The following is a 19,985-nucleotide window of genomic DNA, read 5'->3' on the forward strand; positions in this document are numbered from 1 at the left end:
GTGTCTAGGCACTTGCTTGAGTCACTGCATTTACCTTCTCTGTTAAACTACTCTATGGTTAGTTCTACTAAATAATTTGTAGCAACGTTCTGAGAGAAATACAAGGATCTGAGGACTGCCAACTAATTCCTGATCATATGCAGCTGCTAAGCATTTTTTCTTGTTTACGTACAAGATAATAGTGCCTTAAGATTTATTTCATAACTGCTTGCGAGATGCATATGCTGTTATTATCTACATAAATTACTTATCAGTGAGAGATCTTTTATACAAACAACCATGCTTAATGTCCAGCCACTTTCAGTTGAGCAATGAAGACTGAGTAATTCCCTTTAGCTGAAATCACATTAGGGCATCTTTCTTACTTTCTTAATTCCAGTGATTTGAAAGCAAGATAAGCTGCCCAAAGGCAAGTGAGCTGGTAGTGCTGCTGCTCTTCTACCTTAGCTCTATTGCAGGAGCTCGTTGTCCTGCAGAGGTAATAGGTGGGTAGATTTTCATCACTGTGTCTTTGAAGTATGGTTAATGTGACTCATTTGGATCCTCATAAATCTGTACTGTGATTTCTGAAGAAAGCAATTGGGTGCAAGTCAGTGGTAAATTAACCTAGCCAGGTAATTAATTGTATCAGATGGAAACTTCAAATTCTCCACTTTCGTATACCTGTGCTCCTTTCATGTGGTTAACTTGGGTCTCCCATAGGATTACACTGATTGAAGAGCCAGATACTGCTGTTACCAGAAGTGTGAAGGAGGCATTGAACTTAATGAATCAAAGAAATGAAGGGATTTGTAAAGTACAATCCAAGTAAAAAGCGCTTTAAAGATATTTGAAAAGGCCACATGGGTCGAGTGAGCTAATTGTGGATATTAACTTGTGCACTGTATTCCAGCACAGTTTTGGATATCTTTTGGGGTGGGCAATGGGAACAATGTGTGTGCTGCTTTCTTCATGGTCTGTTATGTTGCCTGTGTCTTTACAAAGTTAAAGCTTGCTGAAAGCCTTTGCACTTGCCAAGACCTTGCACTGTGATTCATTTTTGTCTTATTCAGGTGTTTGTTTTTTTTTTCCCCTCTGTTAGCTAATGTAAGGAAAGACTTCTGTTTTTATTTTTGTAATCTTAATGTTTTCAAGAAGCTGCAGGTCTTCTCTGTGTTTTTGCAAATTCCTTTTAGAAGGTACTGAGGTAGATCTTTGATTTTGTTTTATGTTATAGCTTTGCTTAAGTCTGCAGTGAAAATAGGCTTAAATGCATAAGTGTAAATTTTAACAGCAGTTCTGATAAATGTATGTATAAAGTCATTGTGAAAATTTTGGTTATCTGATGAAGAAAATCTTTATTATATTGCAAGCACCAAATCTGTGGAATGGCCAGCAACTAGCTACAGCTGATTTGAGCCCTCTGTGACTTCATTAGGTGTTCTTTCCTAGTCCTGAACTGCGACAGACTGCTGATGTGTGTGTGTGCTTGAAGTCTGTGTGCTGTGTGTCACTGCCATCAGGCTGTGATCTGGAGATTCCTGAAGCCAGCCCCAGTAGTTGTCACCGATGGTAAGAACTGATTTTAATAGCTAATAGATGAAACACAATCTTGTGTTCCATTTAATGTCCAGCTTTAAGGAGGTGATCTTTGAAAATTGACCACTTCTCCTGGGCTTCTCTTGTGTCCAGGACCATTGGGATTCTTCTTTGGTCACTGAACCAAAGTCTGCTTTCCTGACACCTATGGTTATCAGCCTGCTTAATGCCGCATTCCTCTGACTCAGGCTCATGGCAGGTGGAAGGTGTTCAGTTACCCCTGCAGCTCTCACAAATTTGCTGCTAGATTTCCTGGGAAAGGAATTGCAGCTTTCCATATTGGTGTGGCTGAATGCTGGGCTGTTAGGACAGCTAATTAGATGGGAGAGGCAGTACTGCTTTTTTTTTCTCATGCTCTTACATGTCATGGTAATCTCTTATAAAGAAGCACCTTAAATTGTTGCGGTTAAATTTAATAACTATCTGTAAAAGTCGTTTAGCTATAGAAATCCTTTGCAATGGAGCAGAGCTTATTTGCAGCTTCCTGTGTGCTTGTTTCCTTTATAAAACAGTGGGCAATGTTCTGTTGTAAGCACACCTTTATTTAGGAGAAGGTATGAAATGTCAATACTGCGATTTCCATGAGATAACAAGATTGTTTAAATAGTAAGCGATGAGCTGTAAGACTAGAATCCAGAATTGGTACCACAGGCAGTTAAGAGCTGTAAGTGAAAATTGCATTGGTTGTGTAATGGATTGGCAGCTAACACAGTACTTGAAATTCATTTGGCATTTACATGCACGGTAAATTCCAAACGAGCTCCTAAGAACCCTATAAAAAGAAAAAAGTGCATGTGTGGACTGCTAGTCCCTCCCTATAATCCTCATAGTACCAGGTTATCATCTTCCTGTGCATCACTGGGAGTTTTTTAATGCGTGTGCAGAGGTGAGTTACGTTCTTAGTTTAATGCATTTCCAACAATATGAGAGGAAGTAGGCTATTGTTAGCTTCTCATCTGAAGCTTGCACTTTCCATATGAATTTATCTCAGTTTTTCTGCCCTGCTGCTTTTATGCAGTGAATATTGGTAGATCCCAAGAAAATACAGCTGTGAATTTTATTACCAATGAAGTGATTGCCCAGCAGATCGCATTCAAAGTGGCAGCTTGTGATAGATGTATATGTAATGGTCCTAAATCATTGTGTGGATTCACTGCATTCGGTATTTTACTTGAATAAGTTTCAATAACAGTTATCCAAATAAATTAAAATGCAGCTGTCAAGATCACTGGCAGGAGTTGAAGGCATAGACGTAACATATTAAAAATCCGATTCCCCGTGGAAAACTTCTGAGATAAATTTTGCTGGCTCTGAAAGCAGCAGATTCATCTCCACTGTTTGTTTTTCTTTTCACTTTTAATAATCAAGTCAACTTGTAATTGAGCTTATTCCAGATGGTTTCTTACATTTCTGGGTCTGGTTCCATATCTGTTCCATCAGTCCTGGTTTACTTTTTTTCTGATTATTTTATAACTTTATATTTCCTGGAACTTATATATACTGTAATACTTTATTTAGGGTTTCTAATACCTACAAATGAACATGGCTTCTCAGAAGGTCCAGATAAATTTGACTTCCACAGTTATTGCCTTTTATAAAATTATTGCCTAGTTCTTAAAATTGGGGTTTTATGTGATCTTAAAAATAAAAATCTACTGACAACTCTATTTTAGACTCTCATATTTTATCTTAGTGCCCCAGAGATGCGAGTTCTGGATGTTGTCAGTGTGTGCCTAGCAGTTTGAGTAGCTCCCCATCCACCTCCTTTGTCTCTAGTCACTTCTTATCCATTTGGCATGGCTTATTTTGACTCAAAGCTGCTGGCTCTGCTTCTCCCTGCATTTGCTGGGGAGCTCAGCCAGACCCTCAGGGGCAGGCTTCACTCCACTGCCTTGCTTGCAACTACTGTCTCCAAGTAGCATCCTTTCTTGTCAAACTCTCTTATAGTCTCCTGTTTCCCAGTACCCCAGGACTTACTCATTAATTCATGCTGAGCAGAAAGTAAAGGAAGCTATGCTGAGGCTTCTTTTCTCTTGTCCTCACTTTTAACACCTGGTCATTGCAGTTTCTGACAGCCAGCAGGGTGCTGGACGTTTATCTGTACTCATGTCCATGGATCTGTTGGTGTTGAAACATTTCTAGAAAGCATCAACTCTTTCTACATAGCTGACAGTGCTTTTCGTATCTCTCCAGGCTCATTATAGCCACCTGTTCAACAGACTAAGTTCATCAAATCATTTTTAATCATGTTCGTTGGGCTGTGGAGCTGTGCCAGGGTCCTACTAAGCTACAAATGGGTTCGGAGCAGGCACAGCACAGGTACTGCTAGAAAATAGTTCCCTCTGGTGCTGGTTCTTATCAGCTTGTCTATGAAGGATAAGAATTTATCAATATTTCAGATTACTCAGGGACAAAAGAGCAGAAACTTGGCTTATTTACATCACAGCAGTAACTCCATTTATTTTGCATTTCTACCAGAATAAACTAGGGAAGAATTAGGCACAGAGCCAGATAATCTTTGTGTTTCTTAAATAATCAACCAAGTCTGCAAGGAGTTATGCTGATGAATATTTAACAAGTGAGTGAGGGGATCAAATATTGTACCATCATCCGTATCTTCCTGTCCTCAACCAGGAGGTGTTTTTGGGGGTACGCTTTGAAAAGAACTCTGAGAAAAGCAAAAGGAATTCAGTCTAAACAGCCCTTACAAAGCAGTAGATTTTGCTGTGCAAGTACTTTGGGTAAGATTTGACCTGTGGTATTTTGCTCTAGCTCCTCTAAGGTGCGTGATTATCTGCAGCAATTCACTTGTTGTGATTCAGACTTGTGGGAATACAAAGGTACAAGTCTAAGAAATAGTTTTCTATTGCCCTGGAGGGAGATCTCATCAGGTATTACCTGGAATTTGTTTGGACACTAGCTTTCTGCTTGTGAAGATAGAAAATAGGAAACTGGGCTCTTAACTCTGTATAATCAGGTCATATCCATTTGTATAATCATACGGGACAGTGCTAGATGTTTTGTGTTGCTGCTCTGCGTTACTGTGTCTGTTTCAGTGGCGCAGTGCAATACTGCTTCATGTTGAGAGGCGTTAAGAATCTGAGCATTTCAGCAGCTGCAGGGCAGGTATTACTGACAGTAATAAAGGTGAATTTTGACCCAGTGCTTCACAATTATGTAATGAGAAAATTGCTGACTTTTTTAGCACAGATGTTCATGATTATGTAAATGACAGCTTATGGAGGACTTGTCTACTTAAAGTTTTCCATTGATCTGCATCAGCAGGAGTTCCACATGTACACAGTAATGGGCAAAAAGAAACCCCTTATGTACCCTAACTCAATTTTATGTACGTACCGAAGGCTGAAATAATCAACATATGGCCTTTGCTGTTTTGTTTCAGTGTGAATGACAGCTTGAGAGTTCAAGGCCTACATTTCTAAATTCTGTGGGTTTTTTTAACCAAACCTGATTTTCCATCAGTGATTCAAATGGATCTAAATTAATGACTTCTCTGCCTGGTTAAGAAATACAGACCTTGTACAAAGTTATAAATGGCCCTTACTGAGGAAAATAATTTTTTTTTTCCAGTCACAATTTCCATCTGAGGTAGGAATAATACTTTTTCACACCTAATAGTATGTTGGTCATTTTGCATTTTAGTTTCTGATTCTTCAGATACACAGGATGACATGTTGTTCAGGCTGTTGCTAATTATGTATTAGCTATTAAGGTAATTGGCAGCTCTCAATTTCGTTGTTGTGATTACAAAGTACTTGGTAACAGGGTGATGATGCAAAAAGGTTCCAGCCAGTGTTGCTGTTTGGAATCATCACTGTTCCTGTTCTCCTTTCTGGGTGTGCAGCCTGCTGTAGAGGCTGGTTTATTTTGCAGTGCTTATCACTGCAACAGATAGTACAGCAGTGCAAATGTCTGCAGGTATGTACTTATGTAAACGTGTATAATCCACTCCTCTCCATCAGCAGTGATCTCAAATCACACTTTGGAGTAATGCAGTGTTTAATAAGATCTTGCTTCAGCCAGAAGGCATGTGTGAACTGCATTTTCTTGATGATTCTTGACCTGTTTGATGGCCATGCTTAGGGAATGGTGCTATTAGAGGACAACAGATTGTATATCAAAGCTTGTGTACCACAGCACATCATCCTGAAAGGATAATGAATCGCTGTGACCTGAATCCTTTGTACTGTGTTCTTGATATTGTGTTTTGTTGTTGTGGGTTTTTGTTTGTTTGTTTTCAGGGGTGTCTTTGCATGTCTTAACAGATTTTCCATTCTGTTTTTAGGCTTTGCTGAATGTTGGAATGTATGTCTGTAGGGAACTAAACTACTTGGGAAACTCTCCGTTCATTGCATCAGTACATTCAAGTTGAATCTGAAACTGCTCAGGAATGCCCAGGTTCAATTTGCATGGGCAGGTGGAGTAATAATATTCTTTAAGCAGAAAACTCTGGACAGAAAAGTGTCCTTCAGTGAACAAACTACTAGTAATCTAATCAGTCATATATGCAGATGGTTTTCAGACACCTGCAGATTCTGTTTAGGTAAGATTTGTAGCAAAGTGAATATTCTGTTCATTAGTTCCTCCATAAATCATTTTAATCCATTATTTATATAATTGGAACATACACTTTTATAGTAGAGATTTTATTTGGAAGGCCTTGATTTGAGGTCTCACAGGATGTATGTGAAATTTGGTGTAAAGTGAATGAGAAATAACATCTTCTCAAGCAGGACAGGGTTCTGTTGCATAAGCTCAAACACAAGACCTTGTCTATGGGAGACACAGTTTGTCTCAATACTAATTTCACACTGACTTGCTGATACAGTATACTGTATCAAAACCCGCTTCAGTTCTTCTACAGTCTGTATTCCAGGAGCCATGCCCAAATGAGCTTCCAGGTTTGTCTGATGGTAGGAGATCTTGTTTCAAATCAACTCCCTCAGGGACAACACAACAAAAAGCAGGTGAACATGCACTTACTGAAGTAATTTCTTACAGACATTAATGGCAGTAATGGGAGACTGATTGAAAACAAACAAACAAACCAGTAAAACGGTAGCATCTTTTTTTGAATCTTGGATCTCACTGGACTTCAAGTCTAAGGGAAATATCCTGCCTGCCTTCCCGTAGTTGGACTATTAGATTTATTGATGTGGTCTGGCCTCTTGGTTAGGGAGTTGCACTCTGTGCTTGGGACATTTTCTCCATTGTGCTGCAGCTGGGGAAATTACCAGCTCTCACTTCTCATCCCCTGTAATTTCTCTCCGATTGGCTGCTCACTCAGTTGGTAGCTCTAAGAATAGTTGAGTAGAAATGTCATTCATTGATCACCACTGTAGATTGCTGTCTTAGACCTTCAGTCTCTTTTCTTTAATGGTTACAAAATAGATTCTTTCATACACAAAAGAGATTTTGAAGTGCCTCTTTTATGCTGTTTCAGAGGGAAGTTTATGACACAGGGTAAGGCTTTTTAAATAAAATGGGGATTTATCAGACCTGAAGATCCCAGTGTCAACAGGCACAGCTTCCCAAGTGCAGGATTGACTCTGTTAGGTTCGTTCAGAAGCAGAAAGTTTGTTCTTTATGGGGAAAAAAAAAAAAAACACAAAACAACACCAAAAATGAAACAACACACATTGGAAATCATAAATGCTAATAGAAATAACCACTTTGGGGAGTATTTCTTGGTGTAGTAGGAAGATTTATTTCTTTGTGGTTAATGTGAAGTATGCACAACGGTCTGGCATATAATCTAAGGGTAGAGATCCCCCTTTATGATCTGGAAGCCTAAATGGAGCTTCAAGGTGTGCTACTGGCACACACTTTGACTTTTTCGCACTTAGCATAAATGTTTGTTGTCAGTAAAAATAGAACAGTAATTGTTTCTATGTTGAATGTCTGGGATGAAAAGTTATGGTTCAGATGTAAACCGTAGGACAACTTTGATGTATTAATGCAAATGTTTTTGGAATATTTGTAGGAAATAGCTGGATTAATATCCAGGTCTTCAAGTAGTTTCTTTAAGTTTTATGGAGTATACATCTGTGCTTATTGTCAGCAAGCAAAATAAAGAGAGAGAACTTTGAATGAAGCATAGCTGTGGTGACAGGAAAGCCTGTTCTTCCCTCTTGCAAACCATGTCCCTCACAGTCTCAAGTATAAATGTCATTTCAGTTAGTTCTTTAGGGCATACAGAGTGACTTCCTGACATGAGCACTCAGCAAAGCTACTATGGAAATAGAAAGTCCTCATGCGTCCATATAATACTGAACTGCCATATAATACTGAACTCTGAAAAACGCTTCCTTGCTCCGATTAGTGCCAAGAATACATGCACACAGGTGTCCATCCATTCTGCAAGGTAGCTGCCTGGATAGTTTGTTCAGCACCGTTCATGTAGTACAGGTATGTTTGTTCAGAACTTCCCAGGTTTCAGCTTTAGTGCTTTCTCTTGCCCATGGTGGCCGACCAAGATCCCTGTTAGCATTTTATTGCATACTACTATTAGAGTGTAAGCTCCTAAGAGGCTATGTCAGATGTGACTTGCACCTTAATTGTCAAATGTGTTCAGTGTTTTTCATAGGTCTGTCATAGGAAAGTGAATACTTCAAGGAGGATGTTTTGTTTCATGGGCTGAGAAAGCCTGAAGTTGTATGTCAAGCTTGGCGTGCACTTCTTTGTTGGGGGTCATCAAGACTGTAGGCTGAAACACAGGACTACATTTATATGACCCTACAGCTATCCATTAATCATTATTTCCAGTTATAAAACAACATACTGTTACTTGCTTCACCGGTATGTTGCAAAGATGATCTGTGAGCATGCGGCTCCTGGAAATGCCCTGTGTTGCATATGCATACACTGCTGTCCTTGCAATTCGCTGACCCATCTCCGGGTTCATTGAGAAGAGAGAATAGTACCAGTGGTGCAGCAGCAGAATGGATGCTGATGAGCCTGAACGTCTTCACAGTCATGGGCTCTTATGTTTAAACTCCAGCCTGACTATTGTCTCAGTTTCCCTTACTGCTCATATTCTCTTCCACATACTTTTCAGAGGTGGCTGGGCTGATGGTAAAGGGCAGTGGGATGTTTTAATTCCCCAATTTGCCTTAAACGAAATGAAAAATCCCGCCTCAGGCTTTTCCTGTAAACCTAGCAGGTTGCTATGGATTAAGCTACTTAATCAATCTGGACAAACTGTTTCGTGCTGCTCATAGTAGTCAATACCACCAGTCACTGGCCATTTCAGCAGCTTAGAGACAGACGATCCTTCATTCTGCAGACAGAGATGTGCCAGAAAGCCAGAGTTGCTAAATAGCCTCTCTAGAAGAACCTATAAAGTCTTGTTGCCTCCATCCTTTCCCACCATCATAAGCTAGTAGCGTAGCAACTGATAAAGCTGCTTGAACTTGAGTTGACCTGAAATTACATGTTTCACAGTTTATGTGTTTACTGCTGCCTTTCTACTATTTTTTTTTCTTGTGTGTGTGTGCTTGTTGAATTTACATTTGCAGTCCCTGTGGGAGATTAGCAGCTTGTTCATGCAGAAAGCTGAAATAGATTTAATAACACATGATATATGAGCTTAAATAGCGTGTGGTGTTAGAAGCATGAGATAGAGCTAAAGCTGGCCCTGACTACTGGCTGCTGAGAGCACCTTGGTTTTGAATGGGATGTGGATGCAGTTTTCAGTATCTTTGTACAGAGTAGGTGCAGCCAGAAGAAAAGAGAGCTTCCCATCAGCTAATGTTGCACATTTTACTGTTGTGTAGTTTGTGTTACAAAGCAAAGCAGTGTGGGGTATAAATACCCTGGGCTTCTCACATGGGAAGGACAGAGAATTTAGACTCAGGCTCAGAAACACAACTTTGAATGACTTCTGGTTTCTGGTGGAGATCTCAGTATGTTTTCTTTAGCATCTGAAAAGCTCCAGTATTCTCATCTCCTTGTCAGAGAGCTGATGTGTTATGTTACTTTTGTAATTGCCGCACTCTGATGCTTGTCTTCTGCTAAACTCTAATGTGGCTTTCTTCATAGGTCATTTCAAGTCCAATATTGTTAATCTACACATCTGGTGTGTCTGTCATCAAGTGCAAGTTCCAAGAAATGAGGGAAGTAATATAAGTGAAAATGATTAACTTGTGAGAGAAAAGATATCAAAGATGAATCTGGAGAACAGGACTTGCTTGGTTCAGGCACTCAGGATGTGCCAACAGAAGGGCAAGACAGAACAGTTAGATAGAGAAATTAATTGTTTTTTTTTGTTGATTTTTTTTTGGTCTGTGTGTGTCAAATGAAAATGGAACGTTTTATTTCTGTGTGCAGCCTCAACAGATGGGATATTCTTTCTTTGACAAGGATTTTAGCCACTGAGTTATTAAATTAAAGGGCATCACTCACCAGTGCATTTTCTGGCTGCATATATAAAAGAAAGAGCTGTGCCTGTTTTTTTTTTTTCAGAGAAAAGTATGATCGTTTATCTTCATATGAAGATTTTGGACTGCAGCACCTGAGCTTTGCTGCCCTGAATTGAGGGCATTATGAAAGCGTTCAAAGAGCATTCAAATGCTCAGTGTTACTTCTTGCTGAGCTGTTCTTTGCACAGCTTGCTTTGTGGCTTCCTCTTCACCTAGGGTAACTGGTCTGATACTTCACTCTATTTCATGTTGAAGGCCAAGCATTGAAAACATAAGGTTAAGGATGTAAAATGCATCTCACGTAAATCAGAATACCAGTCAGAAGAGGTAAGGTTCAGGAATTGATTGATTTAATCTGTCTTGGATATGAAACTTACCTTGAACATTGTCTGAAATTGTCCATCTCTCTCCATGGACTATAAAGGGAACTTGAGGTGACTAGTACAAGCTTGAGTATATTGAAGCTACACAGTAAAAGTTCAGAGTATTGTCATCAATTCATGGATATGTAAGTTCTTAGTACATAAGAGTGTATTGTGTTGAACCCCTCATGTAAGATGTCTGTAACCAGAATGGTATTCCATAATAGTGTCATTCCATAAGGAACAAGGGACGTACTGCTGTTCTTACTCTTGTGATGTCGTTGTGTAGCTATTTCGTGGTTGAGGAGATCAAAAAATCACACAAACATTAAAAATGAGAGTTAAATGGTCATTTCTCCCAACCCTGGGGAGCTTGATGCTCTCAGGGAGTTGCTGGAGACTGCCTGTGCACTCCTATCTGTGTAAAGAAAGTTGCCTTCTAGCACGCTGAGAGCACAAAACTTATGAGTGTGTTTTGTTACAGTAGTGAAGGTTTTTGATTCTTTTGATACAGTTGTGGCTCATCAATACTGAGCCATTAGGGAGCCATGGGAGAGTCTACAATTGCCTTCTTTTTTCTCTCTTTTACAGCACAAATGATGACTCAAAGTGAAGCATTCAGTTCTAATCTATGTGAGTTCTTGTAATAAGCTTCACAATTAGAGCAGTCTTCCATCTAATTCACTTAATTTACGCTGGGAAATGAGATACTGTTCAACTAATCCGATGCTATTTTCTTCTTTATTAGAGAATGAAAGCATCCTTGGAAGCTCTGGTGGGATTCAGACTAAGCTTCTGAGAGACAAATAATATGAAAGGCTAATGAAATAGCATGCTATGGTAATTCCCAATCAGTATCTGTGCCCCACTCCTTTAACCTATAACACAATTAGGAGTAGAGTTGGTAGCAGGTGATGGACTGTACCAACTTTCTGGTCTCACGATGAGTTCATAAATTGCTGTTTAATAAGATGACACTGATAGAGATAAACTTTGTTAAGCTAGGGTTTGTTCTACCTGTCTTGTCTGGTGAACTGCAGTGCTTTCAAGGAAGTTTTCTGCTGAATTATTCTACCTCTTACAAACATTATTGCATTCTCCTCTTTAAACCCAGGCAGCTCTCTTGCTTAATTTAGTACATACATATTCAAATCAGAAATATTTCCATGCTTTTTAAGAGGAAAATATGAAGAGAATGTGTTCTTCATTCTCATCAGCAAGTTCTTTAGAACAAATGTACTACACCTACACTGCTGTGAGATGTAAAGGATATAATTCCATACTTTTTGAATATTGGGTCTTTTGGAATGTTGGAAGATGAGCATCTTGTCAAATATTGGTTATCTTGCTCCACTGGCTTTTTTTTTTTTTTTTTTAAATTATTATTATAATTACCATCCCCAGAGATCTGCTCTTCTCTTGTTTTGCATTGCCACTGTGTTGAGTTTTTGACCACTTTGTTTAGTTCTTTGGCACCTGGGTCACATTCCTGCCTCATGACATGGTAGATGTTAGCTAATATTCGTAGGTGACCTTTTTGTTGTAAGATAGGAGGAGGTTGATCAAATCATGAAATTATGTCAGATCCCTTGCAGGCAGTGGTATTAGCTGTGAAAGCAAAAGTGAGAAGCAGATGACATGCTATGACATGTGGTCCATATCATAGAGTACTGAAATTACTTACTGTGTGCTAGTAAATTCTGCACCAGAAGGAGTATCACATGGAGAGGACTGACATTAGATTTACTAATCCATAAAACAATATGGCAGCCTCGAATTGCAGCTCCCCAATTACTGCCCCAGTGTCCTGGATCTTTAGCCAAAGTGCCAAGTTTCCATTCTTTTTGCCAGTCTTTGATTGTTAAGCACATAAAAATCCTCTGACCGTTCACAGGAATGGCTGCAGTGTTGATCTCGAGAGGGCCAACAGGACACCTGCACACCCACAGGGCCACTGCATACAGTGCAGGAATGCTCGTGGAGGATGAGTAGTGAAATGTATCTAAGGGTGGTGATTGCAGGCTGGGACTGCTGTGTTGGGATACAAATGGGATAATGGGATACAAAACCAGCTTCCCACAAGAAAGGCTTTTGCATCTGTAGAATGTATAAATCTTTGTTCTGTAGACTGTGGAAACCCTAGGTTGTCTTCTCTCTCTTCCCTGGATTTTTGCTTTAATTAAATATTCAAAATTATTGACTTTAGAATTGGTTCTGGGCACTTTTCTTTGAGTAGGCAGACTGCTGCAATTTACCCATGCAGGTGAATTAATGAATCACTTTATTAATGCCACTGGCACATTTCTTCCAACACAGTTGACATATGCTACTGCTGTCAGCCTATTACATTACTGAGAGACTGATTTGAATGTCTCTCTTATAGACAAAAGAGCTATTAGTACCGTGTCTGTCAGTGCAGTAAAATAGTCTCGTGCTAAATTTTGTAAAATCCTCATGTTGTTTCTTTGTGCAGTTAATGGAACTGGAAGTTCAGACAGTCACTGGAAAACAAAATTTAATGGCTGTATTTGTAACAGTAATGTGCTCTTAATGAGCAATATAAATACCATGATACAGAGCTCAAAATGCTCGTTGCAGAGGTGTAAAAGTAGGAGTCACACAGATGCTGTTCAGTTACGTGTCTGGCTCTAAGGGCTAGCTGTCACTACAGATAAGGTGTGCAACAGCTGTGCAGAGGTGACAGATTTATCTTCAAGGACAGAGGTGCAAAAAAATCCGAACAATGGCACTTCAACGTTTCCATTTCTTTTCTTAAAACCGCTGGGTTTGCATTCTTAAGTGCAAATTTAATTATATACGTTCTCAGTGGCCACTGTTTGTGTCTGTTGTGTAGAAAAAAATGCAATTATGTTCTGTTCTGGAGTTTTTGTTTTATTTAAAAAAAAAAAAAAAAAAGGTTCTGAAGAAGCTTGACGTGTGCCTTCTGGTCTCGTCTTTACCCATTTCATCTGCCCAGTCTGCATCTGGTCAATGAGGATGCTGTGAGAAAATTGCACTGTTACAGTTCCTGTTGGTAGGGGAAAAAGCAGTATCAGGTTTGGGAACACAAATCCTGCTTGTCCAGCAAACGTCTTTTCACAGCACTTTGCACTTTGATGCATTTTGTAACTTCAGGTGGAGACTTTGGTCAGCAGGAGGTTGTCCTGTGAAACTTCTTTGGTTGACACAGATACCGGAAGATTATTTTAGGGAGCTTGGGAAGTCCTTAGGTAGTACTGCGTGCTGTAGAAAATCAACATGTTCTTACACACAGATACAGACTTGGGACTGTTTTTTGGGTGTGATGGATGTTTGGGCTGATCAGGTAGAGCTGATCTTGTGTTCCTATGTGTTCTCTGTCTTTGGAAGCAGGATAAGACACACAGAAAAATTTCCCAGTATTAACACTAACTCTGTGAAGGAATCAGCTGCTTTCCCTTTGCTTTTACTATCAGAAAGATCAGTCTCTTCTATCCCCGATCAGAAAGCAGCAACATTCCATGGCTTCAGTTTTGTCAATTAATTTTCTTGAATTTTTTGTAATTGATGTAAGCTGTTCACAGAAATATTCCCTTCTGTCATGAGATACATGCATGAAGTCTCAAAAAATCAAAAAGCAAAGAACAAGCGTCCAATTGCAACAGCACCCCAGAAAACCAGCAACAGAAGTGTGCCAATTTGGCAGAGAGCATTTTTTTACTTTCTTATAGAAATCTGAAGCACTGACTTAGAACAAACCTACATACAAACAAACAAAGAACAAACCTACATACAAACAAACAAACAAAAACCCTCAACATTCTCCTGTTTTCACATCTGATTTTGAGATAGCTTGTTTGGCAGTTCCTTTCTGCTGCCCATGAGAACACTGGAGTGTTTCTAAAGGTCTTTTGGTAGAGAATGCCCTTTTCCTGTGGACAGATCAGAGATGTCGTGATGGTGATGGAACTTCAGTCTTCTTTCATGAGGATCGATACAGCAAGACCTTGGCTGTGCTCCTTTCCAGCTCCATACTCAGGATTTGTTCTTAGTTAGGAGATCATTGCTTTCCATTTGGGATTGTAGTGGTTTAGAATAGGCGTTTAGCAAGGACTTGCTCAGGAATTGCTTCTCTGTGTTGTTAAAGATGATACAAACTTTCAGACAGAATTAATGCAGGAGGCATTCACTGCAACATTTAGATAGCTGGTTGGTTGTCCTAGAAGGTATTACCCCTTCTAAGATTATCTCCTTATGGAACATAAGCAGTGGTTTCTGTTTGTATTCAGTAATGGGCAATAAGATTAATGGCTTTAGCTTTGTTTCAGTTAGGCTGAGCATGTTTCTTGCAACTGTATTTTCAAACATTTTTTGCCACGTCTGCTTCATCATATACTTCTGCCAAAAGGGAATTTTTCCCTCAGTTCTATTTGGCTTTTGAACAGGCTGCTCAGTTTTCAGCAATCTCATCTTGCTTTTTCACACTGGGGTTTTAGATGTGAGAGGTAAGTTGGACTAAAGTTGGCAAAAAGAGTTCAGAAAAAGCACTCTGTGAAATAATCCTAATGTACCTCTGGGTGCATTTGGAAGATGAAAGTCGTTGCTGATTGGGGAGTATTTGTCACACTGCTGGGAGAGCAACTACATGTCTTTTACTTGTATGATAGTCAATCTAGTACATTTTACAGTTGCTTATACATTGAAGATCTACTGATCTACTACTTAAAGGATTACCCAGCACCTCCTATGAAGATAATTCTGGTTTCTTTCACTGCAGCAATCAAAATCTGTAGCATTTCATGTTTTCCTTGGGAGCTCTTTGTTTTCATGAAAAGCTCCAGAACTGTTGAGACCTCTACCAAGGACTGACAATCAGCTGCTTCCTGCCATGTTTCTAACACACTTCTTGATTTTTCCCAACGTAACATTTTCTTACTAACAGTACATCATCTTTATAGGAGAAGGAAAAAAAAAGTAGTGTGGTGAAGGTGACTCAAACAAATAATTTGTCTTCTATAATATCTTTTTTCCTTCATGATTGATCCCAACTGCCAGAGCTCAGCAGACTTCTATTGACTTTCTCCATCTTTTGGTCCACTTCACAGTGTTTTACCACTGAACTATACAGATAACTGGAAAACTAAGTATAGAACATAACCTCTGTTCTCATTTCAAGTTTTTTCATCCAACCTGCACCCAGTGCTTTGTTGCAGATCACTTGGTTCATCCTCTTTTCTCTCCCTCATTTTGGAGCCCTTTGAGCCCTATTAAAGCAATTGCTTAGAATTGTCATGTAGACAAATATTCCAGTAGTAGAGTAGAGATACCCAGAAACAGTTGCCCAAGAGTAAAATGGGTGCAGTATGTGAAGTGTTTCCTCTTATGGGAGGAGGATGGGGGGGGGGGGAGAAGAGTACACCCTGAATTCCATTGCTGACTGCGTAATTGGGAGTGCTTTGTGCACAGGGTAAAATCTATGCATGTTCAGTAACTCTGTTTTGGGCTTGTACTACGTATGTCTTGTCTTTTCTTGGAAGAAGTCATCTAGGACCCTCATTTCTGTGTCCTTCCTGGGACTGGGATTCAGGCTAGATGCCATCCCCATTGCAGCAGCCCAGTTCCAGATGTGCTCTTTCCTGAAGAGTCTGCAGGAAGAGGGGATAAAGGCTGAAAGGGAGCAACATGGTGGGCAAGCTTGCAATATGAAAGACTGGCTGGATGGATCAAATGAGGCTTAAAATACTGCTTATCACAATTGCATGTGTACAGACCCAATCTGTTACCCTGTTTATTTAATCAAGGTCGCACAGAGGTTTTAATTACAAAAGCAAGCTGATAGCATGAGCCTGGTCATCTGTAACTGACAAGCGTGTTTAGTTACAATGGACAAAAGCAGTCCTTATTTATGTGCTAGTTGTGCTAAATAATGAATAACTTGTTTAGATCACTTGCAATAACTTGGCAAAGAGTGATGTTGAAAAGTAGCTTTCTGTCCAGTTGGTGCCAGTAGGAAAGAGCCCATTATGTGCAGTGAGGTGTTATTGAGTCCTGAAAAATTACAGTTACTGCTGCTCATCTTTGCTTCTTCAGTTTGGAAAATGAGAGCAACAGTTTCAACTCCTAATTTTCTAATATCCTGCAACGTCTATTTCTCTGATGTTACTGGAGAGCCAAAAATGAGTGGGTAGAAGAAAATGGAAACCATCATCCCCATCTTGGCAGAGGTGGAGGGGAGGCAGTTTAGATCTGTCCTGAAGTAGACAGTGAAATAATGCTGGATGTCGTCTTAATTTAAATTGCTTTGGCAATATTAGTTTCTAAACTTGCTAGACAAGACTTTAATGTCTGGTTAGCAGGACAAACTGTTTTATTAATTAAACTCAGGCCCATAAATCTGTTCTAACTGGCAATCAAATCCCAGAGTAACCTGGATCGTGCTGTTGTTGAAGTATCTATAGCCCAGGAGAATGATGCTTAATATTTCATTTCTCTTGCTTTCAGCTGTAATGTGACTTGCAAGATGTCGTATTTGCATTGGGAATAAAAATCAGTGAGTCTATCTTTTAATGGTCTTGCGCCAAGAAACAAGTAATAAACAATTTAAGATTTATAATAATCTTTACAATAATCTGATTTTTAATGAAAATGTATCAACATGCATTTCTTGAACACTTTTTTTTTTTGTTGTTTTTGAGAAATAACTTTACTGTGTCAAAATATAATCAGCCTGACATTTTGTATTGGGGGACAAAAATCTGCCTGCAGGTAGGGGAACATTTCAGAATAACAGCAGAAACAAACCAACATGTAAAGATTTAGCTCATGACAGCAGTTTATGTTCTTGTTGGATACCTGTTCCAATTACAGTTCAGACTGGTGCTTTTTTGGAGGTACAATGCACAGCTGATGCAATTGATCTCAGATGCATAGCTCATTGTGATCAGTTAGCCAGAGGAGGTGAAATCAGGTAATGTTTTAGTTGGTAATTTTCTATAATAGTGGTTTCTGTGCATTTGTTTCTCTTCAGTGAGCAGATATTAACCTGCAAAACTTCTCCGAAAGGGAAAGTGCTCTGTTCCTCCCATCCCGTGGTGCACCAACTCCTTTCTTCCCCATTCCTGTGGTTCTGCTTTCTTGCTGTTTTCTGGGCTCTGTGAGGAATCAGTGGTGGGGGTTGTGAGGTGTGCAGTAATTCCCATAGGGCTCTAAAATTAATGTAACATTCATATGTTTCTTCTTCTGAGAGAGAAATGTCCTTTTTGTCACCTTGTTTGCACAAGAGAATAGGATCTGTGTCCTCTGAAGACAAACCACATTAGAGTGTGGCAGAGCGAAAGCTAAATGAAATTAATGAAATTGCTCATAATCTTGCACAGTTCAGCTCGGGTTTTCAAATCCACAAAGCATAAGCTATTCATGTGGCTTCCAACACCATAGTGGTACTTACATCCTGACGGTGCAGGTGGGGATCAGGCAGGCAGAGCCCAGGAGACCAGCAGTGGTTTTTGTCACTGAGGTGCTGAGGTGCTGCTGAGATATTGGTACTTGTCTTTGCTTTTCTATCACACAGGTTATATTCAGTGTCTGGGTTCATCGTGATGCTTCTCAGACATCTAGGCACTCTTCCAAGTCTCAAACAGACTTTGTGTACTTCTGCTCATGAAATTAAGCAAACTTCACAGTCAGTCATTGGTGCCTTTGTTTTTCTTAGCTCTGAGCTACCAAAGCTCTCAGTTTTAGTGATGTCTGGAGTGCAGGACCACTGGGAGATCCCCAGTGTTCATAGCTGCAGTACCTTCTCAGACAAATAACCAGTGCTTTCATTACAAATCTATCCTATTTTTCACATTTGTTTGCCTTAATAAAACTACGGAATGAGCAAGTGATTTGAGTTTTCCACTCATTGCTAGTTGTGTCATTTTAAGCACTACACAGTTATGCTCAATCTGTGTTATTTAAGACTTCTTTTCCTCCTCCTGTGTTATATTCACAGCCGTTATGCATATGAATAAAGGAGGGAATAAGTACAAACCTTCTGATCTTTTAAATGTGTGACTGTTGTGCTTTATATTTTCAGCAGAAGCTGCTTTGTAGGCACTGTATTTTTGAAGTAATGTTTCTGCATTGGTAATGCTACCAGTTGCATTAATACACCAGTACAAGGGGCAGTAACTTCAGAACAAATATAATGCCTTTTTCCTTTGTTTTTCCATAACAGAAAACAAATTCTCATGAAAGATTTGGTAAATCACAGGAAACGCTCAGTAACTAACGAAAGATTTGGGGGCAGACTTGCTTTACAGGTACATAGTGGAAATTTCGTTTCGATGAAACGACCTCAGGCCTCTCATGATTTCTTTTTATCTACAGAACCCCCAACTCCTATTGCCCCTCCTGAGCTGCTGGCTGTTGGAGCCACCTACCTGTGGATCAAACCCAACGCCAACTCCATCATTGGAGACGGGCCCATCATACTGAAAGAGGTGGAGTATCGGACAACCACTGGGAACTGGGCAGAAACACACATTGTGGACTCTCCCAATTACAAACTGTGGCATCTGGACCCAGATGTGGAGTATGAGATCAGAGTGCTGCTGACTCGCCCTGGAGAAGGAGGCACAGGACCACCTGGACCGCCACTCACAACAAGGACAAAATGTGCAGGTAGTGTTTCTGCTGCTTTCCATGGATGTTTTGGGTTGCTTACTGATGCATTAACTCCACCTGTCCTTGTAGATGTGCTTCTTTGGAGATCTGAATTAATTTCATGAATTTTGGTATGTTGTAGGTATATTTTGCCTTTTCATCCATGGGGCAAGTGTTTGAGAGTGTTGTTTTTATTCATGCAGTGTGTTTGCTTGCAGGACTTTCTTCTACAGTGTATGTCTGCTTTCTTTTGAAACGGACAGAGCAAGCGAGAGCTTTTCAACTGATTCTCCAATAGGCAAATAGATCTTAGGACTTACCAAATTCTCACTGTGCAGGTTTATAGCAAAACATATGTTCTTGTTAAGTAGCAGCAGGTCAGTGTTGGTTATTCAGTGCAGTAGGGATAAGCAATAAGCATTGAATTGTTAAGATATATTTCTGTATTCTGTTTCATTGTGCTGATTGTTCCCCTCACTTCTGACCAAGAAACCTATTTGAATGCTCTGCAGTGTCTTCCTTTTGCCTTTCGTATCGGAACAGATCTGTTTTGATCCAAGGATAGGAAAAATCTGTCTTCTTTCTAAAGCAAGTTTTGGCCTTTTCAGTAATAACTAAAGGATCACATTCCTCATGTTTCAGGTATATTGGATCCCATTTTCATAAATGAATCACTAAGGGAAATCAAGATTAGTGCTTCTCACTCACTCTCACAGCACAAGTATCCCTAGCATCATCCTTTTCCTTTGCCAAGGAAGCCTGGCAGGTAGAGAGTGCAGGGCAGAGCTGGGGGCACATCCTTACTGCCTTTGCTTTTTGTGTGACTTATACAGCAGTGGACATCTGGTGTCTCTTTAAGAAGTTTTGACTGGAAAAGAAAAAAGAAGGGAAACCTTAGCATAAGGATTTGGCATTTAAATGTTTGCTACATTCAGCACTTATCCATTGGCAGATGGATTGGCGGATGGCAGATGTTTGG

The 19,985-nt window shown here is 39.8% G+C and overlaps 1 protein-coding gene across 11 annotated transcripts in view; it reads left to right on the forward strand.

Moving 5' to 3' along the window:
• The window catches only part of PTPRT (protein tyrosine phosphatase receptor type T), a 425,958-nt gene that overhangs the window by 194,021 nt on the left and 211,952 nt on the right, over window positions 1-19,985 (forward strand). For all 11 annotated transcript variants that reach the window (XM_048963311.1, XM_048963312.1, XM_048963316.1 and 8 more), the window contains exon 7: window positions 18,731-19,024. In XM_048963311.1, coding sequence (XP_048819268.1) covers window positions 18,731-19,024 — 294 coding nt within the window. The remainder of the gene's footprint in view (window positions 1-18,730; window positions 19,025-19,985) is intronic.

This window comes from Lagopus muta, chromosome 16 (assembly GCF_023343835.1).
Source record: "Lagopus muta isolate bLagMut1 chromosome 16, bLagMut1 primary, whole genome shotgun sequence".
In the NCBI taxonomy this organism is placed as follows: domain Eukaryota; kingdom Metazoa; phylum Chordata; class Aves; order Galliformes; family Phasianidae; genus Lagopus; species Lagopus muta.